The sequence below is a fragment of the Heterocephalus glaber genome, unplaced genomic scaffold (genome assembly GCF_053883595.1).
Source record: "Heterocephalus glaber isolate CG9 unplaced genomic scaffold, H.glaber_assembly_v1.0 deba00001463, whole genome shotgun sequence".
Classification (NCBI taxonomy): Eukaryota; Metazoa; Chordata; class Mammalia; order Rodentia; family Bathyergidae; genus Heterocephalus; species Heterocephalus glaber.
This window is the reverse complement of record NW_028258310.1, coordinates 2,927,325-2,941,705: the sequence shown is the minus strand read 5'-3', so window position 1 is coordinate 2,941,705 and position 14,381 is coordinate 2,927,325. Positions and strand designations below refer to the sequence as shown.

Genomic DNA, 14,381 nt, shown 5'->3' with positions numbered 1-14,381 from the left:
AAAGAGCTTTGTAACCTTGTGTGTGGGGTTAGAGAACTGTAGTATCAGATGAGGGACTTTCTTTTTTAAATATTTAAAGCCAGTGTTTAGTGAGCTATACAGTATGCTGAGCATTTACATTGCATGATTCTCCTCATGGATTCTTCACTACAACATGGTGAGGGTAACTATTATTATTAATCACATTTCTTAGATCCATACATGGAGCCTTAGAGAAGCCCAGTGACTTCTTCAGGCTCCAGCATAGCAAGTACTGGTATGCCCAGGATTTGAACCCCAAGCTGTCTTCAAACAGAACCCCAGGTTCACCCCCTTAGTATTTTTTATTTTTGGTACCAGGGATTGAACTCAGGACCTTGCACTTGTGAGGCAGGCGTGGCACCACTGAGCAAAATCCCTGGACCCCCCTTAGTATTTGTGTTAATTTTCTGTGCCTCCAACCACATATGACACATACCTAAGATAAATGACATAAAGGAGGATAGTTTTGGTATGGATCATGATTTCAGAGGTTTCAGTCCATGGTCCCCTGGCTCGTTGGTTTTGGGCACAGTGGTGAGACAGAACATCATGGTGGAGAGCATGTCATGCAGCAAAGCTGCTCACCATTGGTGGACAGAGGACAGGGGTGATGAGAAGGGGTTGGGGACAAGATACATGAGATATGATCACAAAACACAGTGAATGTTTAAATTTTAAAATTTTATTACAGTAAAAGACACAATACCATTAATTCCCGTCAAAATACTTCCCTTCCCTTGAAACACACTTATCCCATCACTCTTGCCAATTTCTGAAGCAGTTCTGAAAGTCTTCTTTGATGAGTATCTTTAATTGTACTGTTGTGGCTGCCTCAATGTCCTGAATTGATGCAAAACATTTACTTTGAATGGTCACTGTGACTTTGAGGCAGAGACAGAAGTCACATGGTGCCAGATCCTGTGAATAAGATGGATGGGGACACACTCCAATGTTTTTTTAAATTAATTTTATTGGTACATTTTAGGTATACAATATAATGACATTGATCACTGGAAATTTGCACCTTTACGTAATCTCTCTTGGTTCTTATTTTTTCCCCATTCCCCTGTCCTCCCTTCAACACCTCCATCCATCCCTATTTACAAAGACTTTGTTTCCATTTTTTCATTTTCTCATATTAATTCCATTCCCTTCTTTCCTTTTTCCCACCCCTCCCACTTCCCCTCCCCTTTGGCCCTTTTCTTCCTATTTCACATTATCTATTATACCCTTTAGGCCTATTTACACTTTCAGTTTCTCACATTTGAGAAACTATTCAATATTTCCACATGTGTGTCCTATTGATTTCATTTAAGATTATCACCTCAATGTGCATCCATTTAGCTATACATGCCTCTAATCTCTCATTCTTTATGACCGAGTAGTACTCTATTTTATAAAAAAAACCAAATTTTCTTTATCCAGTCTCCAGTTGATGGGCAATTGGGCTCCTTCTAAGTTTTAGCTATTAAAATTGTGCTGCTATGAACATGGCTACACATATATCACTGTGGTATGTTAATTCTTTGGGGAAGATACCCAGCAGGGGAATAGCTGAGTCAAATGGGACCTCTAGTCCTAGTTCTTTGAGGTATCTCTATACTGATTTCCACAGTGGTTGCACCAGTCTACACTCCCACCAGCAGTGGAACAGTGTTCCTTTCCTCACAGCCCCACCAGCATTTGTTACTGGTTAATTTCATGATAGCAGCCATTCTTCCTGGGGTGAGGCAGAATCTCAGTGTTGTTTTCATTTGCGTCTCTTGAATGACCAGTGATGTTGAACATTTTTTCATACGTTTATTTGCTATTTCTACTTCTTTGTCTGAGAAATGCCCATTCATTTCAGATGCCCATTTTTGGACTGGGTCTTTAAATTTGGGAGGTCTGATTTTTTTTTTTTTTAAGTTCTTTATAGATTCTAGATAGTAGACCTTTGTCTGAGGAACAGCAGGTGAAAACTTTTTCCCACATGGGTTGTCTCTTCACGCTGTTGGTGGTTTCTCTTGCTGTGCAGAAGCTTTTTAATAAGAAGAGATCCCACTTGTTGATTGTGCAAGTTCACGGGAAACTGAGGCTTTGTTCATAAAATCTTTTCCTACACCAATGTCTTCAAGAGTTCTACCTAACCTCTGTTCCAGCTGGTTCAGCATTTCTGTTTTAATATTTAGGCCTTTAATCCATTTTGATTTTAGTTTAGTGCATGGCGAGAGATACAGGTCTAGTTTTAATCTTTGGCAAGTTGAAACCCAATTTTTCCAGCCCCATTTGTTAAAGAGGCTATCTTTCCTCCAGTGAGGGTGTTTGGCTTCTTTGTCAAAGATGAGGTGGCTGAGTGTGTCTGGAGTTGTTTATGCACCTTCTGATCTGTTCCACTGGTCCTCAGGTCTATTTCTTTGCCAGTACCATGCTGTTTTTATCACAGTAGCTTTGTAGTAGAGTTGCAGGTTGGGGATTGTGATACCCCCTGCCGTGCCTCTGTTGCCTAGAACTGCTTTTGCTATTCTGAGTCTCTTCTTGTCCCAAATGAATTTTTGGATTGTTTTCTCCAGGTCTGTGAGGTATGCTGCTGGGATTTCAATTGGGATTGCATTGAATCTATACAACAGTTTTGGAAATATGGCCATTTTCACTATGTTGATTCTTCCTACCCAGGAGCAAGGGATGTCTTTCCATTTTCTGATATCATCTTGAATCTCTCTTTTCAGAGTGCTATAGTTTTCAGAGAAGAGGGCTTCGATTTCTTTTGTTAGGTTAATTCCTAGGTATTTCAGTTTTTTGGATGCTAGTGTCAAAGGAATTGTTGCCCTTATTTCTCTCTCAGTGAATCTGTTGATCATATAGAGGAAAGGTATTGATTTTTGTGTGTTGACCTTGTATCCAGCTATTTTACTGAATTTGGTTATTAAGTCTAGAAGACTTTTGGTGGAGTTCTTGGGGTCTTCTATATAGAGTATCATGTCATCTGCAAATAATGACAATTTGACTTCTTCATTTCCTATCTTTATTCCTTTTATTTCTTTCTCTTGTCTAATTGCTGTGGCTAATGTTTCCAAAACTATATTGAACAGGAGTGGTGATAGTGGATATCCTTGTCTTGTTCCTGATTTTAGTGTGAAGGATTTCAGGTTTTGACCATTTAGTATGATATTGGCTGTTGGTTTTTCATAGATGGCTTTTATCAGATTAAGGTAGAGACCGTCTGTTCCAATTTTTTTGTAGGGCTTTTATCATAAATGCGTATTGGATTTTGTCAAATGCTTTTTCTACATCTATTGAGATGATCGTATGTTTTTGTCCTTGATTCTGTTGATATAATGTATTACATTGATTGATTTGCATATGTTGGACCATCCCTGCATCCCTGGGATGAATCCCACTTGGTCGGGGTGTATGATCTTCTTGGTGATCTTCTGCATTCTATTTGCCAGTATCTTATTAAGGATTTTTGCATCTATGTTCATTAGTGAGATTGGCCTATAGTTCTGTTTTTCGGTTGGGTCTTTCTCTGCTTTCAGGATCAAGGTGATGCTTGCTTGCTTCCAGGAATGAATTTGCGAGTATTGCTTCCCTTTCAGTTTAATTGAAGAGTTTAAACAGGAGTGGCAGTAGTTCCTCTCTAAATGTCTTGTAGAATTCAGCAGTGACGCCATCACGACCCAGGCTTTTCTTAGTTGTTAAGTTTTCAATTACATTTTTGATTTCGTTGACTGATATTGGGTTGTTTAGAATTTTTAGGTTTTCTTCCTTCAAGTTTGGTAATTCATACGTATCTAGGAATCTGTCCATTTCTTCTGTGTTTTCCATCTTATTGGGTGTATAGGTTCTAGAAGTAGGTATTGATGATCCTCTGGATTCTGCTGGTTCCATTGTAATTTCACCCTTTTCATTCCTAATAGCATGGATTTGGGCCTTTTTTCCCCTTTTTCTGATAAGGTTGGCTAAGGGTTTGTCAATTTTGTTTATTCTTTTGAAGAATCAACTCTTTGCTTCATTGATTTTTTTGTATTGTTCTCTTAGTCTCTGATTTCTCCTCTGAGCTTTATAATTTCCTCCCTTGTATGAGCTTTGGGTTTGTCCTGCTCTTCTTTTTCTAGAAGCTTGAGGTTCAGCATCAGGTTGTTTAGTTGGGCTCACTCTGTTTTCCTAATATGAGTATTCACAGCTATGAATTTCTCTCATAAGACAGCTTTCATTGTGTCCCATAGATTCCAATATATTGTGTTTTCATTGTCATTTAACTGTAGAAGCTGCCTGATTTCTTTCTTTTTTTTTTTTTCGTACTGGAGATTGAACTCGGGACCTTGTGCTAGCGAGGCAGGCATCGGAACCACTGAGCTAAATCCCTGGCCCTGCCTGATTTCTTCTTTAATTTCCTCTGTGACCCATTGGTTATTCAGAAGTGTGGTGTTCAATTTCCATGTGTTTATGAGATTCTTGCGGTTTCTTTTACTATTGATCTCCAATTTCATTGCACTATGGTCTAATAATGTACATGGGATACCTTCAATTTCTTTGTACTTACTGAAATATGTTCTGTGAGCGAGTATGTGGTCTATTTTGGAGAATAACCCATGTGCAGCTGAAAAAATGTGTATTCTGATTTTGTGGGGTGGAACAAACACTCTGTTAACATCTGTTAAGTTAATTTGTTCAAGAGTTTGATTGAGTTCTAGTATTTTGCTGTTTGTTTTCTGTCTAGTGGATCTATCTATTTGTAACAGTGGGGTATTGAAGTCCCCCACTACTATTGTATTAGTGCTTATTTCATTTTTCATGTCTGTTAGTATTTGTTTTATACAGTTGGGTGCACTAGTGTTTGGTGCATATATATTTATGATTGTCATCTCTTCCTCTTGAATTGTTCCCTTTACAAGGATGTAGTGCCCTTCTTTGTCTCTCTTAATCAGTGTTGGTTTCAAATCCACTTTATCTGCAAAGAGGATAGCTACACCTGATTTTTTTTCGGGTTCCTGTTGCATGGAGATTGTTTTCCACCCTTTAACTTTCAGCCTGTGAGTTTCTTTCTGAATTAAGTGCGTTTCTTGTATGCAGCATGTTGTTGGATCTTGCTTCTTGACCCATTCTGCCAGTCTATTTCTTTTGACTGGTTAATTGAGACCATTAACATTGATGGTTATAACTCATACATACTGACTTATTATTGTCATGACTTTTTCTGTTTGTTGGATTCCCCCTCTTTGTGCTTAATTTCTTGTCGTGCCAGATGGATTCATTTTGCTGGGCTTCCTGGGGTTGTGATCCTCATTGTCTTTTCCTAGGATATTGTCTAAAATTTTTTGGAGTGCTTCTTTGGTACTCATGAAGTTCCTAAGGTGCTCTTTATCATGAAAGTATCTTATTTCTCCATCAATTTTGAAAGATAGTTTTGCAGGGTACATCAGTCTGGGTTGGAGGCTGTTTTCCTCTAGGGATTGAAATATGTCACTCCAAGCTCTTCCGTTGAGGGTTTACATTGAGAAGTCTGCTGTGATTCTGATGGGCTTTCCTTTGTATGTGATTTGTTTCTTTTCTCTAACTGCTTGTAGAATTTTGTTCTTCTGTTGGCTTTCTGGAATCTTAACTTATTATATGCCTGTGTGTAGAGTTTTTTTGCTCATGGCTAGTTGGAGTCCTATATGCCTCACTTATCAGTATGTCAAGTTCTTTCCCCCTGCTTGGGAAGTTTTCTGCCCTCATTTCTGTGAACAGTTTTTTTTATGTCATCTGCACTGTCTCCTGTTTCTTCATTGACTCTGATCAGTCTTATGTTATTTTTCTTTGCATCGTCTAGCAGCTGCTGGATTGATTTCTTATGGTCCCTACAATTTTAAAGAAATTTTCCCTTTCCTGGTCACTAATTGCAATCTTATCTTCTATATCTGAAATTCTGTCCTCATGTTGGCTCATTCTGCTGTGTAAAGTTTCAGTGGAGTTTTTAATCTGGAAATCTGTTTGCATCTGTTTTATGGATTCACTTGTTTCCTATGTTGGGATTCCATCATGTTCCTCAGCTCATCTATTTTTTTATCTGTGTCCTCTATAGATTTATTAATCATACCTTGCACTATGGGCACAATCTCTGCTGTTATCTGAGAAATTATTTCTGGTTTGATTTTTTCCAGATCCTGTTTTGTTGCCAGTTCAGGGAGTCCAGGTGGTTGAGTATCAGATTGTTCCATTTTGTTTCCCATTGGGGTTGCTTTAGGTCATGTGGAAGTCTGGTTTTGAGACTTGTTTAAGTGTCTTCTCATTTCAAGGGGGGGGTGATGTTTGCTGCTGGCTCCCACATGGCCCACCTCCTCGTCACTGAGGGTGGTGGTAAGTTGGCCTGGAAGGTTCACTTCCTTTGTTCTGGGGGTGGCTCTGCTCGTAGGCGCTGGGCACACTGCAGTGTTTCTATATGCCTACCTTTCTTTAGGTAGTACTTGACAGCAGCATTTACTGTATTTCTGATTATGCACTGTGAAGACACTCATAGAAGAGAACTTCTAGAACTGCTTTAGAAAGTGGAAAGAACAATAGAATAAATGTGTTTGAAAGGGAAGGAGAGTATTTTGAGGAGGATTAATGTTATTATGTTTTTCTATTGTAATAAATTTTTGAAATGTAAATGTACATCATACATTGTGATCAACTATTGTAGGTATATCACCCAGGACCTACTCCTTTCAACCAGGTCCCCCTTTCTAAATTCCCATCACCTTCAATGGCCCATCAAATTATGGACCCATCAGTGGGTCAACCCACTGATGAGGTCAGAACCCTCTTGGTCCCACATTTTCCCAAAGCCCCAGATCAACACTGCTGCATTGGAGATCACACCTTTAACACACAAACCTGTGGAGGACATTTCAGATCCAAACTATAACAGTATGTTGCCTCCTCACTGGAGGAAGTGCTGTGGAAACTGGTGCCACCTTCTTTGCCCTAGCAAGCTTTGCTTGGTTGAAGAGATTATGGTTCAGTGCATGGATCAGTGACCTGAGAAATCAAGGTGTGGTGGAGTTGATCTTTTGTACAAGGCAGAAATAATTATTGAATATCCTTTAAAATTCTGTTTTACATATGGTACATGTCGCTTCATGTGTGACATTGTGAGCAACACAAGAGAAGTGAAACTTTTTAGGGAGAACATCTTCCACTGGGGTATTAGCTGGCAGAAAGTGGTAGCCACATTCTTTGCATTATTTCCCTTTCATCCCCCTTGTCTTCCAGTGTATGTTGAACTCTTGTAAATTTTCTGCTCAATATTCCACTCTTTTTATGCTCACCTTCACTGCTGCTAGGGATAACTTACTGTCCTTGCACAGATATGAGCCAGTTTTCCGTGGAATGAGTAGGCTGGAGTAGGTGGCCTTCTAGATGAACCATTTTGTGGTTGTCTCTGGAAAAGGCCAATTTACAAGCTCAAGCTGCCTACCCTGAGCAGGTCAAGTGGGAAAATAAGGCCTAAGATAAGTTCTGCCGAGAAGTGTGGGCCCAGAACAGGATATTACCCAATTACTATTTTAAGAGAAATTCAGACTCTTCTCTAATGTGTAAGTATTGGTAAAAAATTGGAATGTTTTTATGAGTAGCATATTTGGCCAATAAAACACCTCTGAGAGTGGCCCTACTTCCTTCCATTGCCCTCAGACCCCCTTAACATTTGGTGTCTTCCCTCAATCCTGAAGTCTTGTGGGAAGCGAAGGTATTGGGAAGAGCAGGCAGAGTTTCCTTTTCTCTCACTGGTAGTGCTGATCCCAGTACCCATGGGAATGGCAGTTTTGTACTACATGAGGAAGTTTATACAGCAGAAAACTAAAGGAGAAATTCACTTGTGTAATCAATGATTTGAATCTTTTAGATTGTATTACCTATCAAGTTTAAGGCTTTTAGAATACGATCAGTTGTGGTACTACTAATGATGAAGTTAATGTTTATAGTCATCCTCTCCAAACCTTAGCTTTCTCGTTTAAAAACATGTTGGATGGGGCTTCACAGTCCTTTGCTTGATAATATTGATGAAACTTTTATAATTATATTTAGATTGTGTAAGTGGAAATAAACGCAGTTAGCTTGTTCGTAGGCCTAGGGTACCAAGGCCTTTCCCCTCAAGCCACCCAGATTCTGTAGAAATTTGGCTTTGGGCTGAGAGTGTCTTAGTGGTAGTGTGTGGGTTTAGCATCTATAAGGAAGACCCTGGGTTCAGTTTTAAAAAAGAAAAGAAAAGAAAAAGAAGGAGGAGGATGAGAGGGAGGAGGAAGAGAGGGGGGCATGGGAGAGGGGAACTTGATTTTTGGAATTACATAAATATCCTAAATAGTATGGGTGGGTGTATCTGTATCCAAATATATCTATAAGTGTAGTTATATTGAAATAGGGATTTAGTCTAGAAACTGTCGTGATAGGTTTTTATCATCAGTATTAAAAGGCTGAGAATACATTTTCCAGTTGATGCCAGTGGGCCTCAGAGAGGTTAAGTGACTCTCTGTCGTCACAAGATAATTAGGGTTGGAGTTGGTGCCCGAATCCTGGAGTCAGCATATCCCATTCCCATAGCTCTGTAGCATTCATCGCTCCATTGTGTATCCTCTTCGCCAAAACCAGAGTTGATACTTTCTAAGATTACTCACCTCTTTGATTTTATTTTGGTTTCCTATGCATACGTGGATGTTAAATTTGTTGTCTTGGTGTTAATATTCTCTTGATCAGGTCACATAAGGAATATTTTAACACTATTTTTCCATTTTGTCCTTTTGGTTTATATGCATAGCATTAAATTACAGTCAGCTTACAACTAACTATAATATGAAGATTTGTTGGGAAGAGTGCAAAAAAAAGTACAGCATTAACTGATTTATAATTTTTAAAAAGTTAAAAAAAGGAGTGATTTTAATTTCAGATAGCTTTTTGGTTGTGATAAAGATTACAAAGTAGCACTACATTTTTTCCTTGTTTAAATTTCCTTCCTTAGAACCCCTTTTCTTCCATTTGTCAACTCCATTTTAAATAGGAACTATCAGTGAGAACTTTGATCCACATTAAGCTGTATTTACATGAAAATATAAATCACCAAATCTGGAAGTTGGGCTGCCAAAAGCTTTTCTTTCTTGGGCTCTGTGATCAAGAATGCAGAACAAGGGCTGGGGATTTAGCTCAGTGGCTCCGCCTCCTGCTCCGCAAGCACAAGGACCCGAGTTCAGTTCCAAGTACCAAAAAAAAGAATGCAGAACAATAAAAATCATGGAGCAAAAGAAGTTTTATGGGAGCTTTGAGAGCAGGAAATTAAGTTTCTTTAGCAAGCAGATGGGTGAAGGGCTGTCCTATGACATCTTGTATCACTTTGGCAAGTGAACATCATTTTGGTGCAATGCAAACTGTAGACGTAGTTCCTGCAGTCATTTGAACAAGGAGCCCACACAGATGACTGCTTCAGCTGTTGAACTAGGACCATACTTTTTCATCTCATTTGCTGGAAATATACTCTTTTTTTTTAAGCAACAAAAATGTTATAATATACCTATAGTTGAGCAGCTACAAAGGATAACTAGTGATAAAAATCTGAACAACAAGAGGGAGGGTATTTTGCCAGAATAACCTTCTGTATGTCCTTAATATTTACAATTTGTTAACCCAACTGATAATACATGCAAGATTGGGTCCCTCATGTGCAGGCAGTGACTGTGGACAACACGAAGACAGATAATCCAGAGTCCTAGTACAGATACAGATGTGTTTGAGTGGCTTTTCACAACAGGTAACCCATGCATAGCAGAGTCAAAGCTGCTCTGTAGCAGCACTCCTGACAGTTGGGAAGTAGACCAAATCAATGAGTACACTGTGGTGACCTGTCTCTTTAGTACACTCATAGGCTTCTGTTCCATCGTGGCCAAACTTCTAAACCTGTGTCATGCTCTTTTCGCTGCCCTTCCAAGGATAGGGGTGCAAAGGAGCTATCATTGCTCCATAAGATCTCTCTCTCTCGCTCTCTCTTTTTTTTTTTTGTGGTACTAGGGATCGAACTCAGGACCTTGCACTTGCGAGGCAGGTGCAGCGCCACTGAGGTAAATCCTGGCCCCTCTTTTTTTTTAAAGGAACTGGGTCTCGAACTCAGGACCTTGTTCTTGGGTAGGCAGGCACAGCACCACTGAGCTAAATCTCCGGCCCTAGCTCCATAATATCTTAAAATGAACTGTTTCTATTTCCTGGATTTAGAGAGATTGCTGAGTCTTAATCAGGCCCATCAGGGATCTTGACCAGTTGAACCCCTAAAGGATTTGTGTATTGGAGAAACTCATGTTCTGTTGATGTTGGAACACATGCCTTTATTTCTCCCCCTATATGAATTCTGCTGAACTTTACAACAGAATATTTAATTAAGAATTGATACTAAATACATGCTAGTGATATCCAGTTTATGTGTTTCAGTGTATGTAATCAAGTTATATATTTTATATATTCAGGAGAGTAAGTTAATATATTTTAATAGTGATTTAATTCATTATGGTTTATAAAGTACTTTGAAAACAATTTTAGTCCATCTCCTGTACTTAAGTGTCTAGTGATGTAAATATTATTGTTTATTGGTATTTATTAGATTTTCTCCTTTGGAAAAATGTTATAGATTTGAAAATTAAGATTTCAGTAGAAGTCAGAAATACTCTCAATTTTGCAAAGCGTTTTTCATTCATATCCACTGAGACTAAAAGATCGTCCATTGGTGAATTTAGAAAACTATTGAAGGCCTACATATAATCGAGGAAACTAATGCTCTTATGTTTACCTTGTTTCGCATGAAAAAATAAAATGCTCATTCTAATCTGCTTTGTATTTTGGCTCATGAAATGCTCAAAGCGTTATTATAATTGCAAATGGAATTTGGAATGATGATGTGTTCTAGAAGCGATGTACGCAGATTCCATTGCAGAATGCAGCACCACTGCAGTAAGCCTGTCTGTCTTTCAGGTTGACCCCCTGTTTACAGTGCCAGCACCACCGCCACCGATTTCCAGCAGTCTCACGCCTCAGATTCTACCCTCCTACTTTCCCCCATCTTCATCCAATATTGCAGCACCCGTTGAGCAGCTTTTGGTTCGGACTCGGTCTGTGGGTGTCAATACATGTGAAGTTGGAGTAGTGACAGAGCCAGAGTGTCTTGGGCCCTGTGAACCTGGGACCAGTGTGAATTTGGAAGGGATCGTGTGGCATGAAACAGAAGAAGGTAAATACAATTTATTTTTATTTATTTTCCTATGCCTTCTACCCCATGATGTATTTCTGTCCACCTGTGAGGGGAATTTGTTTGGTGGTATTCAGAGAGGGAAGAAAAGCAGTTTATAGGCTCTGGGAATTTTTGTGGAAATAAGAACTGTTTACCTTCTCGTTCACGGTGGTTTTGCATTTAGGGTGAGTCAGTGTCCTTAAAAGTGTTTTGCCAAAAAAAAAGTGTTTTGCCACTTTTAAGTGCTAACATGGAAGGGCTGTGGGAAGTGGTGTTGGGGGACTTGGTCCTATAACATATTGTGGAAGCTCAGGAGGAAGCTAGATCTCAAGTTTATTGTGTACTTGGTGTGCCAACTGGTTTGTCTGTCTTGGCTTGGTTGTTTTTGTGCTGTGGTGGCTTCTGTTTATCTGAGGAATGGAGAAAGTGTCTTTGCACGTAGCAAGGACTGTTGTCGTGATGTGATTGTGGCTGGTTGGTGCTGAGCTAATGAAGCCACGGTCAGGGGCTCATGCCCTGGTGGAACCAGTCATTTCTTCTATGGTCAGAGCCAGAACCTTTCCTGCCCCTTGGCTCAGCAAGCCATTTGGCAAGCACAGTCCATTTGTCACAAGGGAGACAAGGTACAAGAGAAATGGATCAATCTGTCATTGCTATTGGAAGTATAAATCAGAGAATGTGCCGTGGTGACAGTGGATCCAGATCAGGTTGGCCACGTCTCATAGCACATGGTCCTTGGGAGCAGAGTGGTTCGGTGGTCTGTGTCATTAACAGGCCAGCAGATACTGAACACCAGCTGCCAAGAGTTGAGAGCTGCTCTGACCCTTTCAGTATGGGTAGAGGAGGGAAAGAGTAGGGGAGGAGCACACCGACGAGGGTCAAAGGAAAATGAAAAACTGGGAGAACGCTTTCTCTCCTTTTCCGCTAGATTGGTCAGGGTAAAGGAGATGACAAGGTGAATACTGTGCTACTTTGTGAGAAGAGTGAGGACAGGACAGGAGTCAGAAGAAGGGTCTAAAACTCAGAGTCATTCACCAGATTCCTCTAAATCAAGGAGGAAGAAACTGAGGGTGCAAACTCCAAGGGAAATGGTAAGATCCATGGCAGAAGAGGCTAATGGGGAGGAAAGGGAAGTGTGTGGTGGGGGACGAGAAGGAGCTGAAATTGTTTCAAGATAGAAAAAGATTTTAGAGAAATCTTTGAACTGTTCACGTTATATTACCTATAGACTGTACTCTTGTGTGATATGCTTCATAGTTAGATAAAAAATTATATCGTGCCAGTAAGGAAGAAAAAGGCTTAACTATACAAGAAAAGGAAATGAAAATAGTAGCTGCTGTGCTCTCCTCCTTGCTGTAGTGGGAATGATAGTTAAATTTACTTTTGGCTTTAGAAATGTCACAGTTTTTGCATCTTCTCCATCTTTGTACTTTGTTTTTAAAAAGATATCCTAGAAACTCATTTAAAACAGTACTGTGATGGCATATTGGAGGAGCTGATGTACCAGGAGTCAGAATAAAACTTTTTGTGCCTTGTTGGTCCATTTAGGACACCTTTGAGTTGTGCATTTCACCTCCTGTAGAGCAGAAGTAGTAGAGAAGGGTTGCACGCTGTTATCTCAGTGTAGAAAATATAGAAGAAGAGTCATGGGATTAATACAGTTCCATTTAATTAGTTTAGGTTACATTTTCAGGAACAGAAAATAAAACCTGGGTAGAATGGAGTTAACTGCCATAACTTGAAAGTGAGATTTGCTTGTCCTTGGCCAGTTTATGCATTAGGGTGAAGCACTGCCCACCATTTCGTTGCTATGACTTAGCGCCTGTAAGCTCATTGCTTGTCATGATTTTATTTATATAAGTGTAGGGTGGGGTAGAGTTCTTGCAGCATGACCTCATTGGGTGGTGGATGTTATTAAATTAGCCACAAACTTTCTGGGACAGCTTGGGTTATTTTTCAGTTTGCCTAGAAGTCTATTTAGTTTTGACTTTTAACCTTAGCCTCTAAGAAGAGAGGATTATTTAGAAAAAAAATCTGATTAGAAGCTATAGTAGTATACAAGTTGAAGTGGAATTTGATCCTCTGGTCAAATGTTTAAAGAGCTGTAAGATATTTTTTATTTGATAATGACACATGTAAAGCCTCACCAGTTCCACCCTTGCTCTGAAGAATCGGTCTCCTGATCCTGACGTTCCCACTTTGTAATCTGTCATTCATTGCCCGTGGCTGGCTCTGCTGACTCACACAGCAGACTTGGGTTTTTAGAAGGCTACCAGGCAAGGAGCAGAGCCTCAGGGAGCTCTCACTTTGCCGTTACAGGCTCATGTTTTCTGGGGTTTTAAATATGTGGATGTTTACCATGGTGGCAGAAAGGAGCTGGAGCTGTGAATGGAGTCATTTTTGCCCAAGAAAGCTAAACTTCTGACCTCCACAGAGTCTAAGAACTCATCTTGGCTGAGGCCTGGGTTATAAGGTGTGTGTTTAATGTGCAGCCATTTTCAAAAGCATTCCTGTTTGCATTTTCTCTCAGTGCAGTGTGCTTAAAGCTTTTATACCAATTTAAAAATTAATTGACCATTAATTTTTCTTTCAAGAAAAACAAAGAGACACACGAAACACATTGGGAGCCAATAATTTGGCAGAGCTCGAAGATGGTTTAGTGGGAAAGGGAGGGGAAAGTAAGATACAGTAGTTTTTTCCTATGAGGTTTCACTAAACAAAGAGCTTTGAGTTGAATGCTTATGAGACTGTCAGGTGCCTTTGCCTCATGCCCTGTAGACTGAGTTGAGTAAAACTCCTTCCCTGGTATTTTTATTTTGAGGGCACTATAAGAGTCGTGATGTTTTTCACAGCTCTGATTTGCTGCATGTGTGGGTGAAGGCTATATTTGTGTGTTTTAAATCCTAGAATTTTAAGTATTGATATTTGCAGTCTGTGGGGAATATTGACTCTAGTAATTTCTTTTGGTGGTGATAGGGACCAGCAAGACTGAACTGTGAAACCCCTGTTTACTAAGTAACTGCCTCCTGGGCTTGGAACTCCTCATCTGAGGAGAGGACTTTTCATCAGTCTTTGTCCCCATTGTGACCGTTGCCAGTATATGAAGTCCTCTTGTCCCCTGAATAATATGTTACTAGTGAAATCCCCTCTGGAA

General features: G+C 39.7%; 1 protein-coding gene across 5 annotated transcripts in view; it reads left to right on the top strand.

Annotated features, from left to right (window-relative positions):
• The window catches only part of Znf608 (zinc finger protein 608), a 112,743-nt gene that overhangs the window by 38,808 nt on the left and 59,554 nt on the right, over positions 1-14,381 (top strand). For all 5 annotated transcript variants that reach the window (XM_004854468.4, XM_004854470.4, XM_004854467.4 and 2 more), the window contains one exon: positions 10,972-11,227. In XM_004854468.4, the coding sequence (XP_004854525.1) occupies positions 10,972-11,227 (256 nt within the window). The remainder of the gene's footprint in view (positions 1-10,971; positions 11,228-14,381) is intronic.